Genomic DNA, 15,444 nt, shown 5'->3' on the forward strand with positions numbered 1-15,444 from the left:
GGCCTAAGTGTAATCGAAAACACAATGTGATTACCTCGGTAAACTTCACATTCACCGCCTCAAGAGTTTCCTTCATACTTAAGATACATAATAGAGATCATTTATTACATTTCTCACATTCAGTAAACTATTCCCTCACAATTCTCTCTCAAAACTCAACTTCATTCTTTGCAAATTTGAAGATCAACACCTCCTGGAGTCATATTTTCTTCAAACCAAATTCCCTTAAGACGTCATATTAAGTATTATTCATATTATTTAGTGTTTATGAAACACTTATGTTATAAAGATCATCTTATTCACACACTATTGTGTGTTTAAAAACATTAGGATCGCGACATCTTTCCTGTATTATAGCCCGAAGGTCACCACTTTCATCTCGATATCTAGTCAAAACCGCACATAAGGTGAGTTCATACCCTCATATTTTTCCAAGCTTTTTCAATGTTTTAGGGGGGGGGGGGGGAGGAATACAAGTCAACTTCAAGAAATCTTGTGTTTAAAAATATAATTTACTTATTATGTTTTCTTACCGTTAATATGTATTTAAACGTGAAATTTGTTAAAACATGGAAATAAACTTATAAACTATAATAGGTATAGTTTATGGATCATATGAACTATTTTTACAAACTTATAAACTATAATAAGTATAGTTTATGGAACAAAGAAATTATTTTACAAAGTTACATGTTATTTACTAAAAGGTTTTTCACTTTATGTAAACTAGTTAATAAAGGATTGTGAACCGCTTGATGTACCAAATATGGTACCCGTTAAAATCATAATTATAACCAGAGTCTCCTAGAGGGAGAGCGTGAGTTTGTGTACAGATCTATACAAGAGTGACAATCCTGCGCCCTGACTGTTAGCTATAGTTGGAACGGAAGTTCAGGGGTGACAAATGTCATTAACTTTACGACGCTTGAAGAACGTCGTGTAGGCCATTAGTCATATTAGTATGGTTATAATGAACATTCACAATAAGTATTAACTAATTATTTACGTAAAGATATACTTTTACACAGTCTTAAAGGAAAATAACTATGTGATTGCTTAGCACTTACATCAAGGTTATATAAAATTAATGTCCGGTAGACAGTGGAGTGTGTGATTTCCGCCTCATTTCCTGTTCCTTGTTTGGTTGTGGGCTTAGGGCAGATTCGCTCAATCGATTGTCTATTCGATCTCGATTTTATATAACTCATATGAACTAAGTAATCATAGGAGGGTATTAACTTCATATCTAGTTTACAGTGCAAACACGTCTTCAGTTAGTTTTACTTAGGAATAAAACTACGTATCATTAAATTAAGTATGGTAATAATACTTGTACTTTTCGGTCTTGGAAAGTTTAAAACTACAATTCGGTTTTATGGAAAATATAGGATCTTTCCAAGATAAACATCATTATTTTACAAAACAACACTTTACAGTAGAACAAGTGGAACTAGGAACATATTTACAAAAGGTTCAACACTTATTTACAAACTAGTATAACATAAAGGACCTTTAACTGTTAATTCTATGATTTCCTTAGTTTATACATCAAAGTTATATAGAAATAATATCTTATAGACAGTGGAATGTGTGGTTTCTGCCTTACTTCCTGTTCCTTGTTTGGTTGTGGGCTTAGGGCAGATCTACACATTCAACTGTCCATTCAATATTAGTTTATATATAATTAGTATAAACTAAGTAATCATAGAAGGAACTAGTATAGTCACATTCTTACAAAGAAAATATAGGATTTTATGAATAAACACACAAACTTTTCCAAAGAATAAATGATATAATTTATATAACAAAAATACTTATGAACTCACCAACTTTAATGTTGACACTTTTTCAAACCACTTGTATTCTCATGAACGTTATTAGACAGGTACCCTCTCAGGTGTTGCGAAGACGGAGTATTACGTCTTAACTTTTGTTATAGTTTTAATGTAAATCAGGCAATGTTTTGAAGACAATGTAATTATATATTATCAATAAAATGGTTGTTGTTGCTTTGATTACTATTATACAATTGTTGTGATATTGTATATGATGTCCTCCGCCCCCGAACGTTTCCGTCGTTCCGGTTTAGGGGTGTGACAAAGCATAATTCAGAAACCTTTGAAAAGTTCAAAGAGTTCAAACATGAAGTCGAGAATCAATTGGGCAAGAAGATCAAGATGCTCAGATCTGATAGAGGTGGTGAGTATCTTAGTATCGAGTTCCACGACTACCTCAAGGAATGTGGAATTGTTTAACAATTGACACCTCCTAGGACACCACAACTTAATGATGTGCCTGAGAGGCGTAATCGAACCTTGTTGGACATGGTTCGTTCCATGATGAGTCGAGCTTCACTTCCAATCTCATTCTGGGGGTATGCCTAAGAGACTGCCGCCCATATTCTTAATCTAGTCCCAACAAAGAAGGTTGCCAAAGCACCTCACGAGATGTGGACAGGGAAGGTTCACTCGTTAGCACATATCAAGGTTTAGGGTTGTGAAACTTTATTTAGACGAGAAACTGACGACAAGCTTGAACCTCGAAGTGAGCGATATATTTTCATCGGCTACCCAAAAAAGTCTTTTGGATACTTGTTCTACAGACCTAGTGAAAACGTGGTATTCGTAGCATGAAGGGGAGTATTTCGCGAGAAAGAGCTCATATGCAAAGAGGACAGTGGGAGTAAAATTGATCTTAAAGAAATTCAAGAGTCAAGCGATGAAGGAACCTCTAACACTAGCGCTCAACCCGCAGAAATTTTTTTTGTTGAACTTGTTGACGGGTCGTTACCTCTTAAACGTTCCAACAGAGTTAGAATGACACCAGAGTTTTATGGGTTCCATATTACTACAGATGGTGATACGTTTATCAGTGATAATACACTGATAAATTTGGATGAGCCTTCTAACTACAAGGAAGCCATGGAGGGCCCTGAGTCTGCCAAGTGGAAAGAGGCAATGGATAGCAAGATGAAGTCCATGTATGACAACCAAGTTTGGAATTTGGTTGACAATGTACAAGGTCGTAATAAAGTTGGGTGCAAATGGATCTTCAAGAAGAAGACCGACATGGATGGAAAGGTACACACTTTCAAGGCACGACTAGTTGCGAAGGGCTTTACTCAAACCCCAGGGGTTGACTATAATGAGACCTTCTCACCAGTGGCTAAGATTAAATCTATTAGGGTTATGCCAGCCATAGTTGTGTTTCATGATTATGAAATTTGGTAGATGGATGTCAAAACCGCTTTCCTTAAAGCATTTTAGCATGGAAAATTCAAAGAAAAGAGAGTTGCCTATCCAAAGTAATACCAAGCTGAGTAAGGCTCGGAGTTCGAGTATCGATGCAAAGATAGCAGAAATGAGTCGAGTTCCATATGCTTCCGCCGTTGGATCGATCATGTTTGCTTTGACATGTACTTACCCTGACGTGGCTTTTGCTTTGAGCATGGTTAGTCGATATCAGGGAAATCTGGGTAAAGCTCATTGGATAGCGGTCAAGAACATTCTTAAGTTTCTGTGAAGAACTAAGGACTGGGTCCTTGTGCTTGGTGGCAGTGATGACTTGAGAGTTACTGGGTATAGTGACGCCAGCTTTCAGACAGATAGAGATAACTTTTGTTCTCAATCTGGCTGGGTATTTACCCTTAGTGGAGGAGCTGTGACTTGGAAAAGTTCCAAGCAGGAGACCGTAGCTGATTCTACATGTGAATCAGAGTATATAGTTGCGAGTGAAGCGTCGATGGAGGCTATATGGTTGAAGAACTTCATTGGAGACCTTGGAGTTGTGCCAGCCATTAAGGAGTTGATGGAGATTTTCTGCGATAATGAAGGACCGGTTGCCTTGACCAAGGAACCAAGAGATCATTGGAGATCTAGACATATCGACAAAAAATATCACTTTAGCAGACATCGAGTAGAAGAAGGACACCTCATCGTAAAGAGGGTATCATCTGAAGAGAATCCAACAGATCCCCTCACAAAGGGTCTGAGTAGGGTTAAGCGCGTACAACATGCGAGGAGCATTGGTCTGAAGGATGATATTAGTTTTAGTGATTAGATAGATATTTAGAAACTTGTAACAAATAAATGTAATTGACATTTGATGATTAAATAATGAAGATTTATTTTTGAGTATTGTTTACTATCTTTTGTCAATTATTTATCATTGTGTTTCATTTTGCATGTTTTACTTCCCGAATAATTAGATTATTCTAATATCCACAGTCGTTCATACTTTGGAAGTAAGTAGTGAATTAAGACTGTCATGAATTGGGTTGTAGATTGTCTAAGGGATTTGACATATCAATGGTTTGCTGCAATATTCATGAGTACTTTTGAAATAGGAATTTAAGTATTGGATTAAACCCACGCTCAATGAATTAATTCAGGGAATTTATCACGAGTAATTTTGAGACGATAATATCGTATAATCTTTAAACGAAGATATATGAGTTGTTGTTTATGAGTTGGTTGTGCATTGATAATGCGTAAACGCATCAATAACTTGATGTTATAAAACGAATTGTTGTGCATGATTTGATGAGTAAATAGTGCAAGCATATAAGTCAAAGTTTATCTGTTCCTTTTGCCCTAACGGGAAAAAGCGATATCTTGGGCCCCTCGATGATTTGGTGTTGACTTGTGTGTCGGGCCCGGTCAGGACTTAATTGATGTGTTCAATTGTAGTTCCTCGTCATTACAAATCAAAAATCGGGAAACCAACTGTTGGACAATGAGAATGATTAAGTTCCATGTCATTTGTCCACATGATATCTTGCAGAACGGAGGATTATATGATCACTTATCTTAGGACACGTTACTGACTAGGTCAGACTTTGACAACAGCTTTGTGAGCTACAATTTGTTGGTCAATTTTGAAGTTATACTTTCAACTATAGTTATTAGATTTACTCATAACTATAAATGGTATGTACTTGAATTGATAGTAGCACAATCCTTTTGGGTTGCCTTCATACTAGCAACTAGACATGATGACTTTTGGAGAGAGAGGTTGAATTTATTATTTGAATAATAAATTGAATTAAATGATTTATTAATGTCTTATGAAAATAATATATTAATTAGAAATCATGTTGTTTAATTAATATATAATCAGAAATTAATTTGGAATTAATTTTGGGATTAAATGAATTAATTAAAAGTACGGGGGCTTATTTGCAATTAATTAATAGTTGTGGTTTGGGCTCTTGGATCACCTTGAAAAGGATTGGCCAAAAATTCTAGGGAGGCCCTAAGGATTTTCGTCCAAGGCCTTGAGAAGGTGAGTCCATGGGCTGCTTAGGCCTTAAGCTAGAAATTAGAGTTTAATTTCCACCTGCAAACCCTACCTTTGGGACTGGCAACCTTAACTATAAAAGGAGCCTCACCCCTTGAAGTTTCGGCCATGCTTTGTGAAACCCTAGAAGGGCCGAAACTTTGAGCTTCCTCCTTCCTCTCTCCTCTCATCTTCTTGCTTCGTGTGTTTGTGAGCCATTAGAGGTGGTACACTTGTTCTCAAAGTCAAGATCTTCAAGGAATCAATTATTATTACAGTATAACAATAAATATATGTGTTATAATCCTTATTTTTGTTGATTTCGAAAATAGTAGATGTATGCTAGGGTTTCTAGTTTTTGTGTTCAATGCTTGTATGTCTAATAGATAAAACCTAGATCCAATTATTTAGGGTTGCATGCACACGTAGGTTTGTTTGTATGCTCAAAACTCATCAAAAAGAACTAAGGAGCAGAACTAGAAAAGGTAGAATTTAGTTTATTGGTTTTGTAAAAATATTGTATGTATAAATATATATCCATTTTGATTTTGAAGTAATAGCTTTAAAATTATTCTTGGTACAAAACACATCACTATAAGTATTTTATAGTTACCGTTTAATTGTTTGTGAGTGAGTAAATACACAAAATACTCACAATATCATATTTAACATGTTACTAAAAGTGATCAATAATCATAATAAGATAAATAACATGTTAGTATACGTCATTTTTGGTGACGTCTTAAACTTTTATTTGTCGTTGTATGTAAACAATACTAATGATAAACGATTAAACATGTTAGGAAAGATAACTTATTCTTACAACTTAATTACATTTGTCTCCAAAAGTCAACAATGGTCGCGATAATATTTATAAACGGTCACTGTAAGTAAACATTAATCACTCTATATGAAAAAACACATCACTATAAGTATTTTATGTTCACCGTTTAATTTATTGTGAGTGATTAAACGTTCACAATATTCACGATATAAAATTAAACATGTCATTAAAAGTGATCAATAATCATAATAAGAGAAATAACATGTTAGTATAAATCATTTTTGGTGATGTCTTAAACTTTTATTTGTCCGTGTATGTAAACAATAGTAATGATAAACGATTAAACATGTTAGGAAATATAACTTATCCTTACAGCTTAATTATATTTGTGTCTCCAAAAGCCAAAAATGGTCGCGATAATATTTATAAACGGTCACCGTAAGTAAACATTAATCACTTTATATGAAAAAAAAATACGTCACTATAAGTATTTTATGATCACCGTTTATTTGCTTGTGAGTGAGTAAACGTTCACAATATTCACGATATAATATTAAATATATCACTAAAAGTGATCAATAATCATAATAAAAGAAATACACATGTTAGTATAGATCATTTTTTATGACGTATTAAACTTTTATTTTTCGGTGCATGTAAACAATAGTAATGATAAACGATTAAACATGTTAGGAATATAACTTATCCTTACATCTTAATTACATTTGTGCCTCCAAAAGTCAACAGTTAGCGCAATAATATTTATAAACAGTCACCGTAAGTAAAAATTTATCGATTTATATGAAAAAACCAGTGTTGCAGAAATCGGCCTTGGCGTCCGATTAACTGGAGATTAATCGTTTGGCGACCTTGAACCGATTACGATTAGGGTGCTTGACGGAAATTGTACAGAATCGGTCAAACTCGGGTTTTGCGGTCATAGGTGAGAAATATTTTAAAAAAAAAGTAAATTTTTATTTTTCAAATATTACACCAAAATTTTAAAATTTTAAAATTTTAAAATTTTTTAGTTTTCAAATTTTAAAATATTATACTAAAATTTCAAATTTTAAAATTTTAAATTTTCTAATACTTATTTTTTTAGGATATATTTTATTTTTAAATAATTTTATTAATAATTTAGGGTCCCCGATTAATCTCCAATTAATCTCGTCTACTCTGATTAATCGCTTATCTCCAGTTGACAGTCAGACGATTTTTTCACAACCTTGGAAAAAACAAATCATTATAAGTATTTTATGCTCACCGTTTAATTGTTTGTGAGTGAGTAAACGTTTACAATATTCACGACATGATATTAAAAATGTCATAAAAGTGATCAATATTCATAATAAGAGAAATAACATGTTAGTATAGATCATTTTTAGTAATGTCTTAAATTTTTATTTGTCGGTTTATGTAAACAATAGTAATGATACACGATTAAACATTTTAGGAAAGTTAACTTATCTTTACAACTTATTTACACTTGTGTCTCAAAAGATCAACAATTGTTGCGATAATATTTATAAACGGTCACCGTAAATAAACATTTATCACTGTATTTGAAAAAGCATATCATTATAGGTGTATTACTAATGACGATTCAAAATGAGATAAATATATTTCTACCAGCATCCTACCATTTAATGATAGGTTTGACCTATAATAACGGGTTTTCATAGGTTATATATTCACCATAATTAAACGACAATATAACTTATTTTCAATGACGAACCCTTTCCTCTCATGTTTTTCAAAAAAAAAAAAAGAGCCGACATAAAATGTCTATAGTGACGGGTTGTTTACATGAATATAGCCTAATTTTGTCCTGATGTAAGTTAATCAAATTATTTAAGAGTAGCTGAAATCCTAACGAGGATCAACATATACTTATTATACATTGAATAATCGTATTAATGTCCGAATCTTGGAAAATTCTCTTGTACTCCTCACACATACATTATTTTTTAATATACTTGTCTTTTTTCTCAATCATATTATACATAAAAGAACCCATTATTATTATTATTATTATGAATTATTTATTTTGAAACAGATAATCAAATATACTCATATTCTATTTTTATAATTTCAAATGAGATTTGAACGTTCGATCTCATAAAAGAACGGCACACACCATTATGTTAGATTCAAAGCTTTTTGGTAAGAACCCATTATACAATTTTAATTTATTGTATTAGTTTCCAATAAAAAAATTTCAATTTTTTAATGAGTAAAAAACCACAAAGCCAAACATGCAAAAATAACAATTTTTTTTATTAGTTTATGTTAGCATCTTATTTTAATTTATTTTTATGATATTTAAGAAATAATAGGGTATTTATTTTTATGTACTTCTATTAGTTTGTGTTAGCACAACTAGTGTTTTGATGATTTGTGGTTTTCTATTTCAATTCTTCCTTTCTTTTTATCACTATAATAATTATTAAAAAATAATATACGAACAGTTTCCTTGTTTCTCATTAGAATTTTGCCATCTAAATTGTTAAAGTGTCCTGTAACTTGGCTCTTGTTGTGTCATTCATGATTCGCTTCTTCAAATAAAAGCATTTTTTTTTATATCCGTTGTTCTCCAGTATTCTCTTCTCTTCCTTTAAATAAAATAGTGTGTAATTTCATTGATATATATATATATATATATATATATATATATATATATATATATATATATATATATATATATATATATATATATATATATATATATATATATATATATATATATATATATATATCGGGATAGTGAATATGAGGCTGTTATATACCTAACCTTAGGTATAGAACCTATCAAAACTACGTCATTTTATTCCTTTTTAGCTTAAATTTTCTTTTCTTCTAAAAATTCATATAATCAGACTTCATCTTCTCTGCGTATTCGTTTTTTTATTTGACAAAATCAGTTTCTCAAAATCATAATCATTTGATTTCATACATCTCATGCATTCGATTTTTTTATTTATTTGACATCAGTAAATCACTTTATAATTGTCGATGTATCCCTACAAAGTAAAATCCAATTACAATATATATGTTTAGGAATTAAATCACCAAAAAATGTGAATGGTATTCACACAAACTTGAAATCGTATAACACGTGGTAAATACAAATTATTTAGTGTATATTAAATTCAATTATAATCCATGTCTTCTTTGAAGTAACATACAAACACGTGTTCTGTTAAAACCATTTATTTTGTAATTTATAAGTAAAAGTGATGATCGGAAACAACGAATTTCCAGAATTATTGGCAAGAAATTTAAAGTGCGGGAGAAGAAAAATATAATCAAAGATGATAATAAGGAAAGTAGATTAAAGATTTTGAATTGGTATGTGAGGAAGATCTTTTGATACTAAAAATAAGGAAATCAAAATATTAATTTATTATGATTTATACCAAAACTATGTAGTTTTGATTGGTTCCACACCTATGTTTACGTGTGTATATATATATATATATATATATATATATATATATATATATATATATATATATATATATATATATATATATATAGAGAGAGAGAGAGAGAGAGAGAGAGAGAGAGAGAGAGAGAGAGAGAGAGAGAGAGAGAGAGAGAGAGAGAGAGAGAGAGAGAGAGAGAGAGAGAGAGAGAGAGAGAGAGAGAGAGAGAGAGAGAGAGAGAGAGAGAGAGAGAGAGAGAGAGAGAGGATGCACGAGGCACTGTGATATTGAAAGCAGTTGGTACATTAAAAATTTCAAGGTACAAGGTAGATAAAAGCTTCATTTGCGGATAAACCTAATTAAGGAAGGATTAGAGTAATATCCAGCAGACCACTTATGGAGAGAGAGAGAGAGAGAGAGAGAGAGAGAGAGAGAGAGAGAGAGAGAGAGAGAGAGAGAGAGAGAGAGAGAGAGAGAGAGAGAGAGAGAGAGTTGGTAGCTAGTAAGGAGAGACGCCCACATTTGCAGAAGCAAAGAAACCATCTTTCATGAAGCCACCGTCTGTGTGATCCTACATGCATTAAAACCCTTTTTTAAGATTTGAATATCAAATCAAATGCAATATCCAATGAGTGTGTCTTGCAACGTAATGCATTCATTTATTTTGCTTTTTAAGATCTACTCATATATGGAGCATGTAATGGAGTGACTCAAGAGGTACATATGAACAGTGTACCTGTTGGCGCATGCTGCTCTTGTTCACAGCAGTCGTCTGATCAGGCATGAGACCAAAGTGAATGTGTGGAAAGTGGGCCCACTGTAGGATCAAAAAAAAAAAAAAAAATACACAATTCTAAATTTAAATATGGAAAACGATATATATGTACAGCGTCAATTCTTTCTTCTTCTACTCTTCACACTAGTTAACCTTTATGCATGTTTGTATTTATATTATTGACAAAACCCATGTCTCTAATTTTCTATTCTTTAGTCAAAAGTTTCAGATGTTAGTGTTTGAAAAAGTGTATTTAATTAAATATATGTAAGAAAAATAAACTCTGAAAGTTATCTCTTTAATAACCCTAAAGTTATAAAAAAGGAGGAAAATGTTACATTCTTAGCAGCAGCACTGAAGGCTTCTCTATGACTAATGTCAGGGTTCCCAGCTTTGATCCTTTGAATCTCTTCCCTGCATTTCAATTTCATTTTGATTTGGTTATTTTCTTTTTTTATGTACCATATATATTTAAACATAATGAATATTTTATGATTATGAAAAAGAGATGATGAAAGCTGACTTGATGAATCGATTGTAGGCGGAGGGGACTCTCTGTCTCTTCTCTGGAGCTGACATTAACAAAAACAAACCCATCAAATTTCACTTTCTACTGTTTTTTCTTCTTCCATCTCTCTTTCTTTGTCTCTTGTTTATATTATTTCATCAATATTTAAAGTAAAATGAGGAATGCGAGGGTATCTATGCTGTCACCTCACCCACCATTTCTTATTTACCAATAAACATCAATGTCAAATGTCTTCAAATGATGTGCATTCCCTCGTTTACAATTGAACAGTTTTGTAGAAGATATACAATAAATATTTTAATTATCCAAAAATAAATTATATCATTTTGTTTATAAAATAAAGACATTACCTAGGTTTATTATATTCTTAGAAAAATAATGACTAAACCTTTATAACATAAAATGATAGAAATAGTCACGAACTGTTCTATGTCTGATTGCTAAGGGACATTTCATGCCTAATTTACATCCAACAATTTTATGTAGCCAAATATTTGGTTAATGTTGTTATAATTAAAAGGAGTAATAACGTTTTATTTTGATAAAGTTTAAATTGAGTGAACTTATATTTTTGCAAATATGTGATTTTATTACATTTATGTGCTCTTTGTATTACATTTATGTTCACGATATTTTGTTATTTGGTCATGGATATGCTAGATGCTTAAACATTGTTTATAACTATGTAACTAATCATAACCTATATTTTTTTATAGAAAAAGCTCGCACTGTTACAAACAAATGCCTGTATGTAGTATATGTTTGTGTAAATGTCCAGCTGTCCAAAATTATATTTGCAAAAACAAGTGACCATATTAAAAATGTTTTATTATTTGTTTACCTGATGCTTTTGTTTACAGTTATATAGATCGATGCTAGCGAACATAATTTTTCGACCAGATAAATTGAATAAAATGTGTTTAATTAAAGTTCAAGCTAAAGTAAACTTGACGTGAAAAACTTAATAATTGTACATACTGATGTAGTGGATGAATCAATGATGTTCAAGAATTATTCTCTCTCAAATCTTTTAAAGAAAGAAAAAATATATGTTGTGGTTTGTGAATGCAGTTATTAGGGCTTTTGGGAGGAACTGAATGGGAAACAAAAGAAACCGACTAATTAAAGAATGAGAGAGAGATGTCACAAAAGTGGCTTTTGATTTTAAACATGAGGAGCATGGAAATAAGTAAAAAGGAAAGCTTTCAATGTTTAAAGCTTTTTAGAGAAACAGATTGGGAACAAACAAGTAACTAATTCTTTTAAACACTGGATTTGCTTCTGTAAATGCTAAGAAACTATCCTATTTCGGATCGAGAGTTTATAAGGAACATAACTTCTCTCATGAGTGTGTAGTATCTTCTTCTACATTGTTGCAAGATAAAATTTTGCTCGCTTGTAAGAAAAATATCTGATAATTCAAACTAGTATTCATGGAAAAAATTCCAACGGCATATAGATAATGGATTATTCTAATATTATATTGTTTCTTGTTCATTTGCGACATATTTCGATCCAAATTTTCTTATCCAGCGAATATTTAACAAAACATTCACGACAAATGAAGTTAATTAACAAAATCATAACAAAACGAAGAGATGAGAACATAAAAGACAGTTTTTGAGCTTAAAGGATTTCATTTTGATAATTTTTTCATATTTAATCAATATTGTTACCAGTGATTTTTCTTGGCTAAACATAATTCTAAATCAGTTTTAATGCTGGAAATAACTATTTAAAACTTTAAAAAGTTAACTTCGGATATATTTTGGCTGGAAAATTATTCACCATGTGGTTTATAAAATTTGCCAAGACCTAAATAACGTTTTAAGTCGCTGATCAGTTGTATTTTTGTAAGAGCTCACAAACAAAAATAAAACAAAATACCAGAAGCGATGATATGATCATACATATATATATATATAAGAGAAATCAAGAAAAGATGCAATCTTGACAAGAAATAAAGAATCTCACTTACGTCTATTAGTCACAGGGGGTTTTGGAAGCTCCCTAAATCCTCCACGAGCAGTCAACGAAAACTCATTTGCGTAATTCGGATTGATGAGAAAGTTGGAACCCCCAGTCGGAATTTGATCATCCTTGAAAAGAGATCATTGAAACTTGACATAATTAGTTGTGTTTAAAAATATCGATTAATTATATACTATAAAACTAAAATCTTGAAGGAAAATGATGATCGATATTACCAGCAGAGTATGATTAGAAGGAGAAAAGAAATTAGTATGACTAATATGAAACTGATTCACTGATGGTGGCAGCAGCAACCCAGGCATGCTCAAGGGAAGGAGGTTCGTGCAGTGACCACACCGGACTGTCACTGTCTTGAACAAGCTGGTGCAAGGAACACTCACCTAAAATTTAAAATAATAATAATTAGTAAATAACAATATAAAACCTAGGTGAAAGAAACCCAGAAAAAGGAAGTTAAAAAAGAAAGAAAGTATACGGCGAGGACGGTATCGCAGTGAGTGCACTGGACATAGCAGAGCTGATCGGAGCATGAAGGAGGAGGGAGGTGGTGGAGGAGCTGTGGTACGGTCGGGGAGGTTGTGGTGGAGGAGATGGACATGTTTTTTGGTTAGTTTGTTTGGAGATTTATGTGGGGTGTGGATCCTAGTGGTATGATTGATTGATTGATTTGAGTTGAGTTGATTGATTGTAGTGAATTGACAGATTAACAACCACCTTGGATCTGCTTTTGGGGACTTATGAGTTAAGATGAGCAAGAAAAGGGGAGCAGATAAGAGGTAAAGAGGGGTGGGGGTGCAGTAGAGAGAGAAATAAGAACCCACAAGTGCAAATTTTCCTTTTCTTTTGTTTCGTTAATGCTAATAATGAATGGGTCGGGTATGTATACATGCATGTTTTGCATGATATACATACACTTTTCTTTTGGCTTAATTTATGACAAAATTATAGTATTTATATACTCATCATTTTACTATCAATTAACGCATGTTCTAAATACATTCTTCTATGTAACGTATTTTCTTTTGGTTAACCATTTATAAGCCCTATTCTAATATTAAGAACGATCTTTGGATTGAAAATAGTCTAGCTAGGGAGCTCCAAATTCCATTTTCAAATCCACAATGGTGTTATTAGCCTATTTACATGCATTTAGATACACATCCACTCTTTTACAAATATCTTACAAAGTCATGTTTCTATTTTTTTTTTAAGGAAAAGAATGCAATTAATATTCCCCATTTCAGCTTTTAATATATAAATCTTAGTTATAATCGTACAATGAATGAAAAGGTAAAATGACAAGAAGTTGCGTCGCTAAACCTTTTTGTAAGTTTTAACAAAATTAAAATAAAACGGAATGATTAGAAATGACCTAATTAATAGTTTGACTTATTTTAAGAGATTAACTCGGCTGACAACAAAATAAAGCCAAGTAATGCAACTCCTTGCGATTATTATAATTATATATTCATTTTTGGATCTTCTTCTCCTTAGACGAAGATGGTAGGTAAATTGGAAGGCCTTTATGAAAAGCCATAGGTAAGAATGTGTACATTATTCAAATGTACATTAATTTTGTTTTTAGTGCGCATCATCTCATCTCCTATATGTAGGTTGGATCTAGTGTGATCAAGCCTCGTGATCACTTCTTGTTTTAACTTGTACACTAAATTGGCTTCTTGTACTCCATGTCTTTCTTATCCGCACCCATAATTTAACTCGGTCGACTTTATTATTAGTTAATATATCAACCAACTTATCCTTTCTACGCATGTGGTAATAGGTTATTAACTAGTTGTACGAAGTATTAATACGAAAGAGCTATGGAAAAAGAAGCTTGATCAGTACCTTCCAAACGGCACACAAAAGAATTAACAAAAAAAAAAAGGTAAACTTTGCTTTACTTTTAGTCTTTTACTAAGAAAAGACAAATATTACATTCTTGCTCCCTTCCCAAGAGAAGCATGTAGCTAGATAGATATCTACATCATGAAACCTTTGGGTGATGGTTTAGATAGCAACCAAGTTTCCGATTTAGCAGCTGCCCGTTTTTGAAGGAAAGGACTGTGATATCTAATATACGACATATGTACATGGATACATGTGTTATGTATTCAAACTTCAAAGAGAGAGATATGTGGGGGAGAGAAGCCCGAAAGGGACGTTTGCATGGGATCATATATCTTTACTCTCATTAGTCATCTGTTGCTTTCTTCTGAATTTATTTATTTTAATTAATTAATAACTGCTTTCCTTTTAACAAAACATTTTCTTTTTGTTTTCTCTGTAAAAAATTAAATTTAACTTTACCCCAATTCAAACTTATAAATTCTGAATTTCTATTATTTTATCAAATTCAAATGGAAAAGTTCTTGGTTTTAAATCTACTCCAAAATATAATTTTAATAGACTAATAATCAAAGTTTTCAGAGATATATTGGAGTGACTTAATTTTATCAGTTGTATAGACCAAACATGGAAGAAAAAGTACAATAAATTTCATATCATGTATACGGTATACCGTCATACTCTTTTTTTTTTTTGGACAATCCCCTAAAATAATTAATTAAATTGTCAATAAAATCTTTGTATATCATTTATTAATGGTAAAGTAACTAAAATATTTAATCTTGTAAAATAAATGTCTGTATATCTTTTG

General features: G+C 31.8%; 1 protein-coding gene across 1 annotated transcript; it reads right to left on the reverse strand.

The window, feature by feature from the left end:
- Positions 1 to 9,928: 9,928 nt before the first annotated feature.
- On the reverse strand, positions 9,929 to 13,620 carry LOC145165146 (axial regulator YABBY 5-like). Its single transcript, XM_079083817.1, has 7 exons — positions 13,261 to 13,620; positions 13,001 to 13,165; positions 12,772 to 12,892; positions 10,788 to 10,836; positions 10,603 to 10,678; positions 10,226 to 10,306; positions 9,929 to 10,060 (listed from the first exon to the last, which is right to left on the reverse strand). The coding sequence occupies exons 1-7, from the start codon at positions 13,381 to 13,383 to the stop codon at positions 9,989 to 9,991; spliced, it is 687 nt and encodes a 228-aa protein (XP_078939943.1). The 5' UTR covers positions 13,384 to 13,620; the 3' UTR covers positions 9,929 to 9,988.
- Between the last annotated feature and the right edge of the window lie 1,824 nt (positions 13,621 to 15,444).

Source organism: Lactuca virosa, chromosome 3 (assembly GCF_052849685.1).
Source record: "Lactuca virosa cultivar CGN04683 chromosome 3, Lactuca_virosa_CGN04683_v6, whole genome shotgun sequence".
In the NCBI taxonomy this organism is placed as follows: Eukaryota; Viridiplantae; Streptophyta; class Magnoliopsida; order Asterales; family Asteraceae; genus Lactuca; species Lactuca virosa.